At 39.6% G+C, this 20,317-nt stretch overlaps 1 protein-coding gene across 1 annotated transcript; it reads right to left on the reverse strand.

Moving 5' to 3' along the window:
* Positions 1 to 374: 374 nt before the first annotated feature.
* Positions 375 to 19,892, reverse strand: TRIM16 (tripartite motif containing 16). Its single transcript, XM_063296503.1, has 6 exons — positions 19,315 to 19,892; positions 15,368 to 15,463; positions 10,494 to 10,727; positions 9,003 to 9,174; positions 8,758 to 8,853; positions 375 to 1,200 (listed from the first exon to the last, which is right to left on the reverse strand). The coding sequence occupies exons 1-6, from the start codon at positions 19,873 to 19,875 to the stop codon at positions 584 to 586; spliced, it is 1,776 nt and encodes a 591-aa protein (XP_063152573.1). The 5' UTR covers positions 19,876 to 19,892; the 3' UTR covers positions 375 to 583.
* Between the last annotated feature and the right edge of the window lie 425 nt (positions 19,893 to 20,317).

Below are 20,317 nucleotides of genomic sequence, written 5' to 3' on the forward strand. Positions count from 1 at the left end.
AGTGTTTGCTACTATATTAGGTTCCAAATTATGTCTGAAGGGTTTTACGTGTTTTTCTTTAATTGGGAGGGTAATGTTGTTTTAGAAGGGAATGTAATAATGAGAATTTAAATGCTTTATAGAAATAATGTTTACTGTAATACGAATTGGAGTAAGAGATTGATATTGATTTGTGTATGTCTTTGTTACAGAAAGTCGGAAGTCACTTTGTAGTAGTTCGTTTTGTGTTTTTTCACACCTTTTTAGTTCTGTTTCTTTTTTCTTTGTTTCAACCTTTTTAGTTTTTATGTATATTTTGAAAATGCTTTACTAAAGTTTTCTAAAAAAAAGAAATGGAAGGTGATTCTGCAAATAAATATTTTCAATGCTATCACTTAAAAAGAGGAGAATTTTTATCATTTGTGCTTTGTCTCTCAGCTGAGAGGTGATATTCACAGAGGTAATAAGTAACCTGAAATTTATAAAGCACAATTTTTCAGTAGGCTGCTTGTACAAAGAGTCCACAACTGGCCAGAGTTGCCTAGATCATCTAACCCAGTCAATGACTAGGTTCTGAGTTAACAGTTTCATCCTGTGCATTGCTTTAATCGTAAGTCCCCAAATTGTTGGAAGCTGGTTCTCCTGGGAAAGGAGGAAAAGGTGCTGGGTTCTGCTCAGCTTCTTCTCGCAGCCTGACAATCTGAATGCTGTTTTCCTTCTTTGATAGCCAGAAGGCTGGATATAAAGGTTCGTTAAGCTTGCATTCAAAAGTATGCAAGAGAGTCATTGAGCCAGTAGCAATGCCATAAAAGGAGAGTGTCTCCCTGGGGTAATCTAGGTAGACTCCTATTCTTCTAAATCCCTGAGATTTCAAAGGTATCTCCACATCACCATGCCAAGCTGAGAAGTCCTTGCCATTCCATTTAATACACCAGGAGAAGTTATTCCCTGAGATGCAACTGTTGCTCTCTGAACCTTTCCTGTCAATGCTCTTATTTGTCATGCCAATGTAAATACCAGCTCCAAATACCTCAACTTCAAAGTAATAGCGGCCCATATATAAGCTTTGATCTGACAAGACTTGGCGCCAGTGTGCAAATCTTTCTGGATGATCTGGATACGGATGCTCCCAGGGTGTGGTGTTTGTGACCTTGTGGTTGTCATCCAAGAGCCTCAAATAGCGATGAGCGGTGATGGGGTCAAATGTTAACGGGCAAGCATCTGCACAAGAAATAGATACATTTTTTCAAAGCTAGAAACAATTTAATTGAGCACTAAATATGATAGAATTCTGCACCCAGAAGACCCAAGTAGATTTTATAACAGGAGTAAGCCCTTGATATGTTTTGCCTACAATGTATAGAACTTGGAAGAATCTCACTTTTTTACCTCTGCCAAAAGCAATCTTTGAGGCTGTAGCTCTGTCTGCTGGTTAAAAATATTAAAATACACATGTTTAGTGGATTTCTCCACTGGTTATTGTTGTTCATATATTGGACAGACATGGGGACTAAGAGAACATCTTGGCTTGATATGTAAAATCACTGTGGTTTTTGTATGCTCGCTTGGAATAAAATAAATAGCTTGCTAGAGTAATAGCTCCCTATATTTCAGTATTGGAGCCTAGAAAAGGCAACATTCAATAATTAACAATTGATTAACATCAGATCACTAATGTGAGATTAATCTTTATTTAGGTTTTTTAAAAAGTTCTTGATATAATGTTATTAACCTTTCTGGAAAACAAAGAAAAATGTTATTTCCTCCAAAAAATTTCCCTAGAATTTTTTTTTCTAATATTGACTCTAACAAATGTATTTTTAAAACTAACCCTCTAGCTCCCTTGAGCCACACATAGAGGAGAATTCAATATTGTCCAGTAGACTTCCAGTAGCAGAATGGGACTTTCTCTTCCTCCTCTTTTCCCGGCAGTCCTCTGCACTCTCAAAATCTGCTCTGAAGAATTGGGAGAACCACCCTGGAATAGATCTCCGTCCAAATGAGAAGCTGCTGGAAAAGGGGTGAACTGCTCCTTTCCTGCCTTCAGCGAAATCTTTCTGCTGATGGAAGCATGTATTTGCGTTTCATCCAGAATGCATAACATGACCATAAATTTAACAAAAGGAAGGTCCTTGTCAGACTGGTAGGCAAATGTTTACTTGTACCCTATAAAGGAAAGAGGCTTGCTTTCAGGCTTCCATATGCCTTTTCCTACATAGATAAGGAACCTCACATCAAAACTACACTGCTCCCTCAACCAGCTGTCAGAGTATCATGGACCACAGCGTGTCAGGGTACAAAGGTTCTGAGGTCATATATGCTGCTAGTATGCTGCTAATCAAACTACTTATTTCAATTAGCTCTTAGTGCATGATTTGCCCTCTCTTGAAGAATGTCTAGGGCCCGCAGCTTTGGAATTGCATTTCTCACCATTGTGTCTTTTAATATTACTTGAATGTTTCAGGACTTTATGTTGTTTTAATATTTTAACTATTATTTATGTCACACTTGATTGTTTTTTTCAGTGAGACCAGAGAGAATACAGCGATGGGTATCTGAACTAAGTTATAGATATTAAATAGAAATCTAGTTCTACTAAATTGAAATGGAATCTTGAGTACATTTCCATGCATTGAGTGTTATAAACTTTTTATATCATCTTTTTCTGTAAAATTACCAACTAGTGTTGGTAAATTACCATCTAATAAAAAATAAAATATAACAAAGACAATTTAGAAACATTGCATCAACAATGAAGTTGCCATCCTAGGGCCAAAAACCAGAATGGTCTCCCACACACACATCCTACCACCACTCGGGAACCAAGAAATAGAGAGCTATCCAAGGAACAGGAGGAAGACTGAGCTCAGATCCCTTCTCTTAGGTAAAGGTAAAGGTTTCCCTTGACATTAAGTCCAGTCGTGTCTGACTCTAGGGGCGGTGCTCATCTCCATTTCAAAGCCGAAGAGCTGGCGTTTGTCCGTAGACACTTCCGTGGTCATTTAGCTGGCATGACTAAACGGAACGCCGTTATCTGCCCACCAAAGCGGTACCTATTAATCTACTCACATTTGCATGTTTTTGAACTGCTAGGTTGGCAGGAGCTGGGACTAGTCACAGGAGCTCACCCCGTCACGCGGATTCGAACTGCCGACTTTCTGATCAGCAAGCTCAGCAGCTCAGTGGTTTAACCCACAGCCCCACCACATCTTAGTCCCCATAAAATATCAAAGCTCAGCAGTTGGAAAAAGTTAACCAGGATTGGGCAGGAGTCAGAGGAGTCAGCTGAAGGTCAGGATCCCTAGCTACCAATGCAAGTCTTTTTGTATTGTGTAACATAATCGCTATGTCATGAGATAGCAACCCAGCTCCTGCATTTTTCTTTACTTGAAGGTTCTGATTTCAAAGAGATCCCAAAGGATAAGTGAATGGCAATAGCTTAAACATGGTAACAAAGCATGGATGACTATTGCCAAGTCAGAGCAATTCAGGTGGAGAGGTCACAGCTGGTGAACTAAAGTAATTGTTCAACTGTGCCGCTTACCCTAGCAACACATGAAATTAATTAATTAATTGATTGATTACTTTATTTATTTATATTTCAAATTTCTGTCACCACCCATCTCCCCCAAAGGGGGACTCTGGGCAGTCTACAACAAAAACATTTAATATAATTTTATTGAAAGTTTTAAAAACAAGAGTAAAAATTAATACAAATGAAATTAGACTCAGAAGGAAAAAAGAAAAAGGAAGAAATAAAAGAGAAAGCTAAAGTGCAAAAAGGAAAAAAAAAGGAAAAAAGTAGAAGAAAAATAGAAAAGAAAGAAAAAAGATACAAAGAAGTGGCTTCCAATCTTCTATACAGCAGTTATAAGTACAATTGTAGATTTACTTCTTTATCTAAAGTTGCATTGTGACTCTCTTCTTTCTATAATCTATCTTGTCTAATCATTAAAACCATAGATCATCTTCATTTTTTTCTGTTTTCTGCAAAAAGTCGATAAGGGGCTTCCAGTCAGCAATAAATGTAGATACTGTCTTTTTCTGTGATCAAAGAAGTCAATTTAGCCTTCCCAGCAAGTTCCATCATCTTCACCAACCATTCCTCCATTGTGGGTAGTGCCAGATCTTTCCATCTTTGTGCATACAATAATCTCGCTGCAGTTATCATGTACAAAAACAAAGTTCCTTGACTTTTTTCCAATTGTTTGTCCATCAATCCCAAAAGAAAAACCTCTGGTCTCAATTGCATATTAATCTTTAAAATCCTCTGAATCAGTGTCTTTTTGAATCCAAAATTTTCTACCTTGTTTACACATATACCAAACATGATAAAATGTCCCTTCTGTTGTGCACATTTCCAACATGTATTTGAAGTGCCTTTATACATTCCAGACAGTTTCTCTGGTGACATACACCAATGGTACATCATTTTGTAAAAATTCTCTTTAGGACTATAACATAGTGTAAATTTCAATCCTTTCAGCCACATATTTTCCCATTGTTCCATCTGTATATTATAACCAAAAAATTTAGCCCACTTTATCATATGTTCTTTTACTTGTTCTTCTTCTGTTTCAAATTTCAATAGAAGTTTATACATTTTAGCAGTTATATGTTCATCATTTGTACATAATTGTAAATAACTCTTTTGTCTATTTTAAATCTTTGTAATAACTGTAAATAAGGAAACCATTGGCAGCTATGTCCCTCTGCCATGAGTTCTCTTGATTTTATTTTGTATTCTCCTTGACAAAATTCTAGCATCCCACGGTAAGTTAGCCATTTGTAATTGCCTATTGTTTCTCGTCTACAAAATGCTTCTTGTGCTGAGAGCCACAAAGGTGTTTTCGGGCACAACCTGGGTTTGTATCTATTCCATATTCTCAATATGGCACATCTAACATAATGATTTTTAAAATCCACATCAACCTTGACTTTGTCGTTCCACAAATCTCCATGCCACCCAAATCTCAGGTCATGTCCTTCTAACTCCGAGAGCCTTCTATTTCTCAGCAGCACCCACTCTTCCATCCAAACCAAAAAGCAAGCTGCAAAATACAATTTCATACCAGGTAAACTCAATCCTCCTCAGTCTTTTTCTGTTTTAATCTATCAGTCAAAAAAGAATACTGTTTTCTCTTACGCAAGATTCCAATAGGAATTGCTTCAAGAACGATTACATCTGTATTATCAATCTTCAGTCTTAAAATTAAAATGCTGCTGCAAAACTTGATCTCTTGTCTTCTTCCCGACAAAGTGCACCAAGACATTCCTTGGAACATTGTTGCAAATCTTGTGTTTATTCTATATACTGTACCTTATCAATTTCTGCCTCAGTATCCTCCTCATCCCAATCCAAAAAAATTGCTAAACCTTTAATAACCTTTTCTCTAATATCTTCACCAGAATCCTCTGGAATTGCACTAAACCTCCAACAAAATTCCTTCTCTCTCAGTTCCAGTACTGCTAAATTATCTAATTCTCTTTCCAGCCTTCTGTCTATAACTTCTGTCTTACTCTCCAGAATTTCCACTTTCTTATTAATTTGTTTTACATCTCCAGACACTTGTTTTACAGAGCTTTCCATCATTTTGATTTCTTCTTTCATCTCCTCTTTCATCTTTATCAGTCTTTGATCCATTCTTTTTTCAAAAGCTATCAATTTAGTATCCAGTGACTTAGTCAGTTCAGTATCAAGTGATTCAGCTAACGTATTGCCCAACTCCTCAAACATTTTCTGGAGTAAATCTGGTGTAATTCCTTTCGCTGCAGGTTGCTCTAGTGATCCTCTCCTCCCCTCTGCTATCTTTGCCGCTTTTCTGGTGGTTGCCATTGTAATTTTGTAATCCAAAAGTGAAAGTGTCTCAATTGCAAGGGAAAGAGTAAAAGGCAAGCTTTCTTCCTTTTTTTTTTTCCTGTCTTGTCTTCCTGTGCCTTTCATACTTTCATCTCAAATGGCCCTCAGTAGTTACAGTCAACATCACAGTCTGGCTCATATAACCTTTATCTTTTATTTTGTAAAATCCACATTCCCACAAAGGTCCAGTTCATTTGTCTATTTTAATTTCAATTTATTCAAAAGCACTTTCATAAAAAAATCTTTCAAAAAAACTGTCCCCTTTATTAAACTTTCATATATCCACACCTTGCTAAGCTTTTTGCTAAAAGCTTTTAAATCGTTTAAATCTTTTTTTTTTCCTTTTTAGTCCAGAAAGAATGTTGACTCACCAAATGAAATTCCCTTATCCTGCTGCTCAGAAAATTTCTCTTAGCTATAAATTATTTATATCCAAAAGTGTTTTAGAAGGTGAGGCTTGTGTGAACCTTGTATTCATATAGGCTGTATCATGGCTGCAAGCATGATTGAAATCCCTCAACTCCCAGCCGCTCAACTGATGAGCCAACTGCAAAAACCTCAGTTCCTGTGGTCTGTTCGTGAGAAGCAGCTCTCCAGAGTGCAAGTGGGTGATCTCACAATCTCTCCTTTATCTGGAAAGATGGGGCTGGCCAGAATTTGCCATCTGGCCACTGATCTCCACCACAGTGCCATTCCCGCTCCTTCAAGGATGTCTACTCTGCCATAGATCCTCACCTGGAAGCCCCATTAACACATGAAATTTCAAGCGTAACTATATTTTCAAACTAGCCATCTTATATTTCAGAAGGAACATAGACTTTTCCAGAAGATGTTTAATCATCAAGCAGATTTTTAGCTAAATCTTGTCTACATTTAATCTCAGTTTGTTCATCCTCATCTAGCTCATTTTCAGACTCAGGCAATAGCCAAGTATATCAATTAGGGTAGTCCTTCAAGGCCACCCTCTCTATTCACTGCAATAACTGGATATTCACCAGCATGCAGAGGCTATAGGGAAATGTCTTTGAAGAAGCTGTATCAAGACTTCAGAGGGTGTGGCTGCTTTAACTCTTTGAGGAGGAATGTTTTGTCTGCACCAATACACTTGGTGAAGTATCTCTTTCAAATGCTTTGCACAGCCCTATTAGCTAGTGTTTCTTGCTTATTGTATTGTATTGATTATCTAGACTCCTTTCAGTCAGGTTTCAGGCCCTGATATGGGACAGAAACAGCATTGGTTGCACTTATGGATGATCTCTGGCGGGAGCGGGATGGGGGTAGTGCATCCATCTTTGCTCTTCTTTACCTCTCAGCAGATTTCGATACCATCGACCATGGTATCCCTTTGGGGTGGCTCAGGGATTTGAGGGTGGGTGGCGTAGTTTTGCGCTGGTTCACCTCCTTCCTCCAGGGCCAATCCCAGCCGGTGTTAATAGGGGTGGAGAGATCAAGCCCATGGACCCTCCTTTGTGGGGTGCTGCAGGGTTCAGTACTCTCTCCTGTCCTTTTTAACATCTACATGAAACCACTTGGTGAGATCATCCATCTCCACGGAATGAGGTATCATCAATATGCTGATGGTACTCAACTATACATCTCCATCCTGGGGGAAGTAAGTGATGCTGTGACTGCCCTTTCCAGGTGCCTGGGGGCTGTGGGGTCTGGATGGGGAATGACAGGCTTCAGCTGAACCCTGGTAAGACAGAGTGGCTGTGGGTCAATGGCCCCTTGGCTCCTAGGAATTTGCCATCTTTAGTTCTGGATGGGTTGCACTGCCCCAGACAGATCTGGTGCGTAACTTGGGGGTCCTCTTGGACTCATGACTCCTGCTCAAAGAGCAGGTGGCAGTCATGGCCAGAAGGGCTTTTGCGCAGCTTCATGTTCTGTGCCAGTTACGCGCCTTCCTGGAGTGAGGGGCACTTCAAATGGTCAGTCATGCTCTGGTCATCTCCCATATACAGTAGACTATTGTAATGTGCTCTACATGGAGCTACCCTTGAAGAGTATCCGGAAGCTACAGCTGGTCCAAAATGCAGCCACACAGGTGATTTTAAGTGCTTCAAGATTAGCACATACTCCTTTGCTCTGCAAGCTGCATTGGTTGCCAGTTTGCTTCCAGGTCCAATTCAAGGTGTTGGTTATCACCTTTAAAGCCCTACATGGCATGGGGCCAGGCTACCCAAGGGACCATCTCATCCCCGTTACATCAACCATCCCACCCAGTCATGCAGAGAGGGCATGCTACGGACCCCCATCTTGCGGGGTCCAGGAGGCAGGCCTTCTCTGCAGTAGCTCCTGCCCTTTGGAACATCCTTCCCCCAGAAGTGAGGTTAGCCCCCTCCTTCCTGGACTTCAGAAAACAGTTGAAGACCTGGTTTTGTCACCATGCTTGGAGTGGGGGAAGGAATAGCCATTCTTGTTGTTAGCTGGTTCCCTAGTCCTGCCAGGACTGGTCTTATCCCCTTATGGGTTGAATTAGATCTGCCGTTACTTGGATTTCATTGTATTTTATATTTATTTATTGTTATTATTTATTATTTTATTGAACTTTAAATTGTTTTTATTGTGGGGTCCCTCCTTGTGGGGGAGATGGGTGGTGATAAAAATATATGATAAATAAATAAATAAATATTATGTTTGATATACCAAAGTGAGATACCATAACAATAAATGATGGCAGTGATAAAAACAGGAGACGGAATTGATGGGAATGAATCAGTGTCTACTCTTCATAATGGCTATATATTGTGTTCAGTATTCAGCATGCCCCTGAATTTCCTAAGAACACATGATGGCACACCTCTCCTGCTTATCAGTTTCCCATAGACATCTTCAGATAAGCCGCTGTTGTTGGTCTGATTCTGCAAGGCTTTCTTAATTCTTTCAAGAGTTGCACCAAAAATCAGCCAATAACTTACACTTGAAGAAGTCACTCCTGCTTTGGGGTTCTGCAGCTGATAGGCGATGTTTGGATGGAACAATTGCAGACACTGTTGTTTTTATCCCAGCATCTTCTGAATGGATGGAAGGAAGGAAGGAAATTTAGTTGTATGAATAAGAGTTAAAAGGATTGTCAGGATCAGAATTGTTGATGAGCGAGCAGCCTTAAAAAGGATTGAAACAAATAAATATATACATTAAAGATGGATGGATGGGTACTCACCATCTTTGGCAAAACTCTGCAATTTGTCTTTATAGGAAGTTCGTAGTAATTGTAAAAGCTGTTCAGTGGATTCAGAGACCACCTTTTGTATTCCTGATAATTTGTCTTTTAGGCCAATATACACACTGGGCAATGTATCATCTCCTATATTCTTCTTGAATTCACAGTATTCCTAAATATGCACAGATACATAGAAGAAGAGGAGGGACAGGGACACTGCTTGTACATTTCCCTTCCTCCCAGCAACTTTCTCCCTTTTACAGAGGTGAAGTGAATAGGTGTACAAACTACACAGAGATGATATAAAGCACTATAATCTAACAAATGTCCTAGTCCTTGTTTGATTGCTATTAGCTTTTAGCCATTTTTTCTGTTTAAAGGGAATAAATATGACTAAAACACAGATCCAGGGATGGATGGATGGATGGATGGATAGATATTTTTTTTATAAATTGAAGCCCCTCATCTCTTAGCCTTACTCTGGAAGGCATGAATAAAGGTATGCACCAAGAAGGGCCTGGGCAATATCAGTGCACTCTTCTACTGGCCAATGATGGCTGAGGCAACAGCTCCTTAGATGTATGCCAATATCTGGATAATTCCTCTACTGACTCAAGCCTTGCATACGTGTCCACTACTAACCACAATCATGTGAAAAGGATGAATTGTGCACTGTGCATTGTGCATTGTGACATCATGGTGCAAACCCCACCCTTTCACACTTGCATTTGAACATCAGATGAAAATATTGAAATCAGGAGGTTTGGTTCATGACATCGTGACATGTACCACTCCTACGCTCCTCCAAGGTGAGGACCTTGCAGATGCCTATGAAGCTGAAGTGTGGAAATTTAAACAAATTCAGAGGAGTTGTTGCTCATCAAATACACACTCTAGTATTCTCTGCTTTCTCTTAAGACTGTATAACTCTCATCCCAACAGTTGGCCACATATAGATTTATTGTGTTTTATGTGAACACAAACAGAAGCTCAGCCAACACAAGATAGTGAAAAGGCAAGACATGAATTAATCCAGATCAGCCTTTCCCAATGACATACACATTAGATGTGTTGGGCTTCAACTCTCATAACTTTCAGAGAGAGAAGTATGACAATTGAACCCCAATAGAAGAGAATATCTGTAGCTCAGGATTGAACTGTGGAGTCCTTGTTGCTCTCTGAGCTTGGCTGTTTGCTTGCAGACATTTCATTACCCAACTAGATAATATCATCAGTGCTAGTGGGGGGCGGGGGTGCTCCCTGTTCATATATAGTATATATAGACAGGAAGCAGACACTTTATATAAACAGGGAGCAAACCCTACACTCACTAGCACTGATATTACTTAGTCAGGTAATGAAACATCTGCAAGCAAACAACCAAGCTCAGAGAGGAACAAGGACTCCACAGCTGAAACCCAAAATATTGGGGAAGGGCAAACTGTTGTGGAAGGCTGACCTAAACATTTTCATTATCATCATTTAAGGTACCTTTAGGAAGATGATATTATTAGTGTGGGTGGCCATCTTCTCCAATCTTTTCTTACATTCTTCCATTGTCTCTTGTTTGTTCTGAAGGTAGATCTTTATTCCATTTGCATGATTAAGTGCAGCACGCTCCTTCTCCTCCAGAAAAGCGAGCACAGTGGCATGGGTTGTCTTGACAGCTTGGAGCAGCTCCTCAAACTTCTCTTCCACCAAGATTTTCACTTCAGATACTGACTTCTGCAAGAACAGAAGTCCTCATTGTTGCAAAGCCTTAAAACTGATCAGTTTGACATTTGGCCATGCAGGAAATGGTACAGCTGTACCCATACCATGCAGTCATTCTAGTCATGTCCTATCCAAAATGACCCTTAGATGCATAAGACAAACTAACAGGAAAAAATGAGCCACATTCAAGAATAAATTATTCCTTGTAAACACAGCAGCCATTTTCCAAGTATTAACTTACTATTATGCATGCAGTCACTGCAGTATGTCAACTTACTTGTAACATCCCACCAAATGAGAAAGAAAACGATTGTTACTCTAATGGTGTCTTATATTTGGAGGGGGGCATTATAAAGAATAACTCAGCAAATGCTAACTTCCCGTAGCAGGCATAGAGAACTTCCAGCCCGTGGCTGTAATAACAACCCATGGATGTTCTCCATCCTATCTGCCAAATTATAGTCTCTTAGTAGTTCTTTCCAACTACAAAGTAAATCAAGGTTCATTCTCTCTCTCTCTCCTCCCTTTTACAGGAAGAATGAATTGTCATTCTCTTTGTAGTAGAAAACAGAGAGCAATCACTCTCTGGTTATCTTTGTATAAAGGAAAGAAGCCTATTCAGTGACTGATAGGCACAAGAGGTGGAAACTGTGGGAGACAGTTCTCTCCCTGAAGCTCTGCTCCCTGACATCATCCAGCATCTCAGAAGGTGATGAGGAATTCAGCCTTTGAATTATAATTGGTTTGCTATCTTTGTTCTGTGTCATTCTGTAAGCTTAATCTACTACTAAAAGATATGGAGGATTTTATCATATACAAAATCAGAAGTAAAGGGCAACAGGGATATTGTAAAATGTTCCATGCCTATAATACCAATTATCACATGATTGTTGCTACTTGTTGACCAGTTGCTGGTGTTCCTTTCTGATCTAAATGAATGTGAATCAAGCAGACCTATAGCCAGATCCAGGAAGCCTAATCATTTGTACAGCAAAGTAATCTAACATGGCTTCCCAGTTTTTTCATCCAATTTGCAAGATGGAATGCTATTCCAAAGAAATCAATTAATGGAAAATTTAGCCTGAATATAATTGTTGCCTCCAAACTCCTGGTACCAAGCAACCTCTTCTTTTTCCTGGCTAGAATTCTCCTGCCTTAATAGTACTCCCAACTGTTAACAGCATGTCACATAGACTGCAGATTTCCCTAGTACACATCCTTCTGACTCTGGCAGGATCTTCCTGAGGTTGGATGCTTACATTAGCACTTAGCAAAAAGAGATCCTGCCGGTCTGCCCTCTTCTGTAGAGGAAAAGATTTTGTCTTTTAAAAATTCAGGACAAGAGCAGTGTTCAGGTGCTAGGAAAGGGAGCTAAGGAGCTGCATCTAATTAAAGGTTGGCATCTATTAAGAACTGGAAGAACCAGGGAAGCAAGCAGGAAATGTTTGTTACAGTGATCCATTTATCTCTAAGAAACAGGTAACATACAAGCTCAGTGATTGTGTGTCTGAATAGCAGGCCAGTTTTGGGGTCTGCTCAGAGTCTTTACTTTTTTGTGTTATTTTTTTCCCATTGGAAATCCTTTTGAGATGGTTTTCATGGTTCTGTTTTTTTTGCCTCCTTCACTGTATGTGACTACTTAAACTTAAAAAAGTAATGTTTACCTCCCCTACCATTTTTTGAAAAATAAAGTTAGATTGGTTTATACCTTGTGAGATTGGCCTCCCTAAGGTGGGATGGACTGATTTCCCTAGTCACATACCTCAAAACTCTAGAGTTAGGAAAGAACACTATAGAATATATTTCATTTTTAACATCTTTTTCCTTTATGTTTGCTAGTCAGGCTCACAGGATATAGAGGTCTTACCTCTCATACAGTGGAGTTATGAGGGAAGATGCCAGGTAAAAGCATCCCCTGGAACACAGATGGTGGCAGCTATAACTACCAAGCAACTATATCAAGGCAGGAAGGGTGGTCAGGGTGTGTAGACCCAGAGGGTTTTTGGAAGGGGAGGGTTGAAACCTCAAGCTTTTCACTTAATGAGCCCCAGCTTGCTGTTAAATGTCCCATGAATGACAATAAAGTAGGAGATTTGGTTCGGATTTTAGGAAACTGAAATTTGGTGCTTGCAGTTGGCTAACACTGGAAATCCACAAATGACTGTAGTGTTGTTATTGTGTTTGCCTTTTAGCAGTTTGGGATTAAATTGCAGGATCAGTAAACACTTCTGAAGTGATAAAAATTGTCTAATTTCCTCAAATGCTGATTTTTTTTTTTAAAAAAAAGAAAGCTTTAACTTTATAACTTCTGTGCTTTTCATTTCAGTTAGGTGACATTAGATGATGACTGCAGGAATAATTGTGCAATCTAGCAGATAAACCTGGTCAAACTGCATACACATCGGCATTGCTCAAGGGGAATCTTCATAGATTTGGAGGGTGAAAGGTTCACTGATTCCTCACCTCACTGGGAGGAATTTAATGGGAAATTCCAGTAAAAACTGCAGCTACTGTACAGATTACTCTAGTAAAGAAACTAGCCAAACTGCAAGGATAAGTATAAAATCCTTGTGCTAAATGTCATTAATATTGACTTAAGAATGTAAAGTATGGAACTAGCCTCAAATGTTCCCTCCACCAACTAAAGGCAAGTTTTTAAAATATGAGAAACTGTAAAAATGGTTACAAAGGAGCATAAAGAAAAGAGCAGAGAAAAGAACAACATATTCCTTTCTGCAAAGCACTGTGACCTTTGAGAGCCCCTGATGAGCCCTATAAATAACCCCATAAATGCAGGGTGGTCTCTTAGCCACTCACCAACTCTTCGTCTACCCTCTCTCTATCCTGACATTTTCCATGTGTAGAAAAGCAAAAGCCAAACCATGTTTTTTTCAGGCCCATTAGCTGGGTTCACATGCGCTAAGTTGTAATGTGATTTGTTTGTAACCTGGCACAACATGTCTAGATTTACCTATTGTCATCACACATGTAGTGCTGTTTTATTTATTTATTTGTTTATTTATTTATTTGATTAATTCAATTTGTATAGCTGCCCATCTCAAACCAGTGACTCTGGGTGGTGAACTATCATAAAAACAATTAAAACAATAAATACAATACAAAAAGCAGCCAAGAGATATTGTGATCCATCACTGTCAGCACAACCAAGAAACGGGGCTCTTCACTCACTCAGGATACCAGGCCCAGGCACAAAAGGCCAACAGGATCAGGGCCATCCTAATCTCAGGAGGGAGGATGTTCCAGAGGGCAGGTGCTACGGCAGAAAAGGCACATCTCCTGGTCTCCGCTGGCCAACTTTCCTTGGCTGGCCACTATGGGTTATTCAACAGTCCATAATGATATAAATATTGGCTTAGCAGATATATGAACGTAGCCATTATCTGCAGCCTTCAGAAGTGTTCAGTCACTTACAAAGTTTTCTGAAAGTCTTGATTCACTTTTGTTCACACAGGAGAGAATATTAGTTTGGCTTGTAGAGTTGAAGTCACACAATTCATCTTGGGATTTGGCACAATCCAACATATGTCCCTAGTATGTTGTACTGATCTCACTCCAGCTGACTTCAGAATGTATAAATGAATATTTTACAATCCTTCAAACACTTCCAAGTAGTCAGAACATTTGTGGGGCTTAAAGTGCTTTCCAGAAGTTAATAATGAATTAATTGGTCACTCTTTAATTAGTTTAACAAGGGACAGTCCAAAGAGAACCTATCTGATATAACCAAGGGTGACTAGAAGAAATCTTCAAATGATTTCTTTAATAACAAAAATCCCCCCCCCAAAAAAAACCCACACAAAGATTAAGATTGCTATTTCTATTACTGATTTGAAAGTTTTGGGAGTTGCCAGTAACTAAGACTTAATTCAGATAATTCAGACAGTATGTTTAATCAGTGCAAATGCTGATCTATAAATAGATTTGGCTTTCTTTGCTAGTAGTTACAGGCAACTCTAGAAAATGTCTGCACAGAAATAAGGGGAGATGACAGAGCTCCATGAGCTGACAGTTTTGGATCAGCCAAGCGCTGTGTTTTGCTCACATGGGCCTACTGCTCTCAGCAGAACAACACATAGCAGAGTATGGTAATCGAAAAATCCCTGATGTGTTTGCTTTTTAAAGGGTTCAGGAAATGACTGAGTAGTGCTTAAACATATTTATGGAGGAAAGTCTACTTTTCTATAAGGAAATGGACAAATAATGTCCCCACCCTCATCAGGTTTTCTAGGGAAGCCAACAGAGGCCCACCAAGACCACCAGCATTGATGTCTGATCCAAGGCTCTCATATAAATCTGCGTGCCAGCACTATAATTTCCAAGAATACCTTGGAGAGACATTATCAGGTACTGCAGGGAATAGCTATACACTCTCCCATAAGCCTTGGAAGATATTCTACTGTTCTGACAGTATAAATACTGGTGCAGCATCTATAACCTTCCAACTAGTTCAGACCCAAACCTATTTGTGGGGCTCGGTAGGCAACTGGATCTATTAAGAAACAGTCTGCCTGTAGGAACATGTTTTGCAAAGCAATGAATGTAGGGAAGGCTTTTTAAAACACACACGTCATTTCTACCATCCCCAAGGACTGAACCTCAAATGAACAGAGATGCTCTGTTTTAATTCTTACCACTATAGACTCTGAATTTTTCTGCAGTTTAACAATTGCATTTTCAGTTGACTTCAGTTTCCAGTTATATTCTTCTTGGAGGTGAAGACGTTCACACTGTTGACAGATAAACCAAATACATAGAGACAAGTCACATAACAGCTTTTGAAATCCATGAATCAGTTCATGTTTGTTCATGAACATTCAGACGGAAAGCCACTTAAGTACAGAGCCAGACAAGTCATGTAAAGGGATGGGTAATAAACCAAGACCTTATATAGACAAGATTGGGGTGCGGTTGGTCCGTAAGAAAACTCATCCATGTTAGTCATTCTCGATGAGGTTGTACTGTCCTTGAAAAGTGTACAGAATCCAGCTGGATTGAGGTGGAGTATAGATTAATTCAATTTTAAGTAGCTTACAATTTGATGATATTCCCTGATCAAGCCTTGCCCCGGGATTGTCATATTCAATTACCGTATTATTGCAACCATATTAATCTAAGAACTCCATGAAGCGCTTATCAGAGGTTTGTTGTCCCAACCAGCAGTTAGACAACAGGAACTAACTTATATGGGCTACTTAAAACTCAACCATCAGCAGTGGTTTAGTAAAATAAATAAAACACTACAACCAATTCTCTATTAAAACAATTCATCTCCTTTGCAACCAAGTATCCTAGCTGACATTCTTTTTTTTTCTAAATTTCCTTTGTGTAACTGCATATGTCACTACTTGCCGAATTACATAATGTTGTTCCGTGTCTGCCAAAAGAAGCAAATGGTATGAACTACAGCTCTGCCGCTTCAGCAGAGGGTAAACAAATGACTTCCAAGTGCCGTGGGCACAAAGAGATGTACCGCAGAATCGTAAAGGGGTTGGTACTTTCTGATATCCTCTATCCAGATGCATTGAGGGCATAGACTGGGAAGTGAGTTCTGTTAAACCTTCCCGTAGAAGCCTGCCCAACATTTGTGACTTGGGTTAGAAGTTAGGTTAATATTTGGCCGGATGGTATGCAGGATTTTTTCAGATGCAGCCAACGGTGAAGGAAGCCCTCGTGCCTTCCTTCATACTCTGACCTTACTGCTTTTCTGACAAAACATGAAAATATTTTTATTTCATCAAACCTTGGGATTACGCTGAGCTGCTACTCTTTTCCTCACTGCGTATCTTTTGCTGACCCTTTTCAGCTATGTTTGTTTACTTACTGTTTGATATTTTGCACATTATTGCTTTATTAATTATTGCAATCCAGTACAGATGTCCAGTTGTTTATATGATTACAGGGAATAAGCTTTCACGTGCCACTTTCAGAATGCAAAGACAAGGAGGCTTCCTTAATGGCCAAGCCCTCAGTTATAAATGTTCCCACCCCTCAGATTATTTCAAAAATGTTAGAAAATCCTTTTTGTTTTGCCTGCTGGCATACAACTGTAAATAAGCCACTGCAAGGATGTAGATTTAAACATTGAGTTGCTCATTAATTGAGATTGAGATTAATTAATTGTTTTGTTGCCTGAGGCCAGGGACAAAATGCTCCCTCCTAGATTCCACATACAGAAGATGAATGAACTGGCTGTGGAAACTTATTTCACGTGAAAGCACCTTTCAGCTTACCTGAAGACAGCAAGGAAATTTGGAATGGGGTAGGCCATCTGCAGCCTGTAGCTCAGATACAGCCCATTTGTAGCACCAGGAGCACCACTTAATACATCTTCATTCCTTAAAACCCTTCCCAACATCCTTCCCAAAAGCAGGATTGTTTTTCCCATTTGGACAGTTAAGGGGCAAACAAAGTTGTTGTAAGTCCCTTAAAAGCTCAAGGCACTTAAGCCTCTTAAACTCCCCAAAATTCAATTGAAAAAATGACTCATCTGGGGAATGTCACCAGCTATATCTCCCACCATCCTTGCAAGCCAATTAAAAAAATAAACTGGTTCCCAACTGCAAGAAAGTTGTCCATTGATTTAGAAGGTACAGTCTGTATGTTCTCCAACACTTCGCAGTCTCTTCATCTCTATTCCTTTCACTTTTCTTCTTCTAGTTGATTTCACTATGATCATGATACAACTCAGCCTAACATGTTAAGTATGTATGAGAAACTCTGCTGCTTTCCAGATGCACCCAGGAAGCTCCCAAGAAGGACATTTGGATGAAGATCCTACTGATTTGTTATTCTGTTGCATCGTGCTACCAACACGATACAATTATATTACATTTTAGCCCTCTTAAGGTTTTAGATTTGGAGCAGACTATACTTTTAAGTAAGCATAAACAAAACGAAACAGAATTCTGTCCCAAACAGGATTCAGATATCGAAAAGCAGTTCCAATTTCCTCTTAGGTTTTACTCCCTGGTAGCAAAAGGCAGCAAAGAAGTGGGTTAAGGCATCAAGTGGGGAAATAGCAGTGAACATCACACAACCCTGTTCAATATGAAATAACTAGTACTAGTAATTCTATCCTGCAAAACAGAAAGATTATCAGAAAAAGTGGCAAAAAGTTCACACTCACCAAGGCGTTCATTCATAACAGCTATAAATGCCTGATTTCTCCACCTAGGATATGATTCATAACCTTTTCTGGAATTATTTTCATATTATTAATGCTTCAGGCATGGAAAATCTCACTGTGGAAACTGGGGCATAAAAAGGAACACCCAACAGGAGAAACAGAGGTGCTCCCTACTTGTTTGTTCAAAACTGTACTCAGGTTCAAACAAACATACTCAGATAAAAAAAACCACACTTCTGAAAGAAGTTATTTTAAACTCCATATTGTAAGACAGTGAAGAAATTTCTTCTCTATTTGCTTTTGCAATGATACAGAGATGCAATGGTTTGTTGAGAAAAATGTGCACTCAGCTTAAATGCATAGCTAGATGAGATGAAAACCATTTGTTTGATGACCTTTTAAAATGGGAAATGTATGGCAATGTGAGCTGAACTTCTCTGGGTTTGGAAACTAAGCAGGATCAGGAATCTCAGGTATGGAAAACTGAATAAACATCCCAGGGGGCAGCCATGGCAAACCATTCCTGTACTGTTGCCAAGAAAATTGCATGATTGCATCCATGAAGTCACCAGGAGCTGAGCTCAGCTTGAAGGTGTCTTTACCTTTTCTGTGCAAAGGAGGAATTTATAATGATGAGGCAAGAACTACCACACATGGGTGCAATTTCAGTGTTCTCTTAGGAGGCATAAAATGGACTGTAACTGTTGGTATTAGTCCCAAGAAGTGTCATGTAATGGTTGAATTGTTCACTGTGCCTGAGGATCAGTCAAACGCCAACTGCCTTAGTCGACAGGAACTAAGCAAAATCCCGATTTATCATAAGTAGGCCTGAATGCAGATGGCATGCTTGGCATTACAGTCAGTTTCTCATAGAAAATAGGCAAGTCCTCCATTTGCTTATCACGATTTCTCCCTATTGAAAGCTCCCAATCCTCTTTTTCACAAGGACAGCTTTTATTTCATAATACCCCATGTTTCATGAATACTTGCAAATCCATGAAATCCCAGTATTCCCATTTACAACACAATTTTCTCAAGTTCATTTAGAAACAAGCCTAAATGCATGCTAAGGCATGGTTCCTGGAATAAGCTGGGAGGCAGGATTTATACTAATAAAGCTGCATAAAGCCATGGTTGGTAAATTAGGACTTAGGTTCATGTGTTCTGTTAAGCCACAATCCAAGAAACAATACTGAAGCTCAATGTGACCTAGTCCCTAATGGTCATGCAAATGATCACTCCACTTGACAAAAGGTGGGAGTGAAAGTGAGAGCTCTCAGACCTCTTATTTCTTTTCTTTTTTAAAAAAATAAATTTCATTAAAAGTATTACAAAGAACATAAAAACTTACACAAACTAATACATTCAGACCTCTTATTTCCAAGCAACTCAACGGGCTGTGACAATTCTCCTACATATTATACTAACGATAAGCATAAATGCAGTAGTTACCTCTTTTTCTTTCCTGGCTATCCCACAGCTTACAGCCTGATGGTTTTGGTGTTCATCAGAGAGACACTCCTGACAGACACAGACTAGGTCACTGTGGCAGAACCAACTGATACACCTTTTATGGGTCTTGCAGGTCTGTATGTCAATGTCCTTTAGTGGATCCATAAGCTTATGGCTCTGTAGTTTGGCATTCTCCATGTGAGGCCTCAGATGATCCTGGCAGTAATTTACCATGCAGGTCAAGCAAGATTTTACTGCCAGCACCTTCTCAGCTAGGCAGAAATCACAAAGCACCTCTTCCTCCTTCTCTGCTGGGTATCCTTCTGTCAAGAGACTGGGTGACTGATCCTTGAATGATCCATTTTCAAACAGGTGGTCTCCTAGGCCTGGTTCACTGCTGCATCGATCTTTGCTTTCAAGTTCTACCAGAGGTTCCCCTTCATTTTTCAGTTCTATACTTTCACACTTTTCTTCACAGACTGGTGAGTCATTTACTACAGGGTCCTGATTTGCCAGGTTTTCAGCCAGATCTTCAGGACAACTTGAATCAGAGGCAGCCATTATCTACTATTTCCTGAAGAGAACCACCCTTGCAACGCTACCAGCTTTCTAAGGTGTTTGCCATGTGACTGCACCTTAGGAAGAAATGAACAGTCACGCCTGAATGTGCCTGAGTGGCTGCGTGCTTAAGCTGATTAACTCTTTCTTTCCATCTTGTAGATGCAAAGGACTGAAAATTATGCCACATGTGATCAAGTGATGTAAGCAGCTGGCATATATTCAGCCTCTTTTCTGTGAAGAGACTCGTAAGTTACCTCTCTTGTGATGAACTGAGCTTTATTTTCTCATTTTGGAAAGCCAAGGCAACCCTACCCCCTCCCAAAAGAGATTGTTACGTTGCTCAAGAAATGCCAGTAACTATTACTCATTCTTTCACTGGGCTTAACTGTCAGTGACATTAACCAGCCAGATCTTGCTTTTATGTAACTGCATTGTGTCTCGG

Source organism: Candoia aspera, chromosome 2 (genome assembly GCF_035149785.1).
Source record: "Candoia aspera isolate rCanAsp1 chromosome 2, rCanAsp1.hap2, whole genome shotgun sequence".
NCBI lineage: Eukaryota > Metazoa > Chordata > Lepidosauria > Squamata > Boidae > Candoia > Candoia aspera.

What these genes read in the sequence shown, in the direction of transcription:
- TRIM16 (XM_063296503.1), bottom strand. Translation starts at nt 19,875, where the DNA reads ATGGCTGCCTCTGATTCAAGTTGTCCTGAAGATCTGGCTGAAAACCTG. An exon ending in TAGCCAGGAAAGAAAAAGAG is followed by an intron (nt 15,464 to 19,314) that starts GTAACTACTGCA and finishes ATCTGTCAACAG; the next exon opens with TGTGAACGTCTTCACCTCCA. An exon ending in CAGGAGTGACTTCTTCAAGT is followed by an intron (nt 1,201 to 8,757) that starts GTAAGTTATTGG and finishes TTTCTTGTGCAG; the next exon opens with ATGCTTGCCCGTTAACATTT.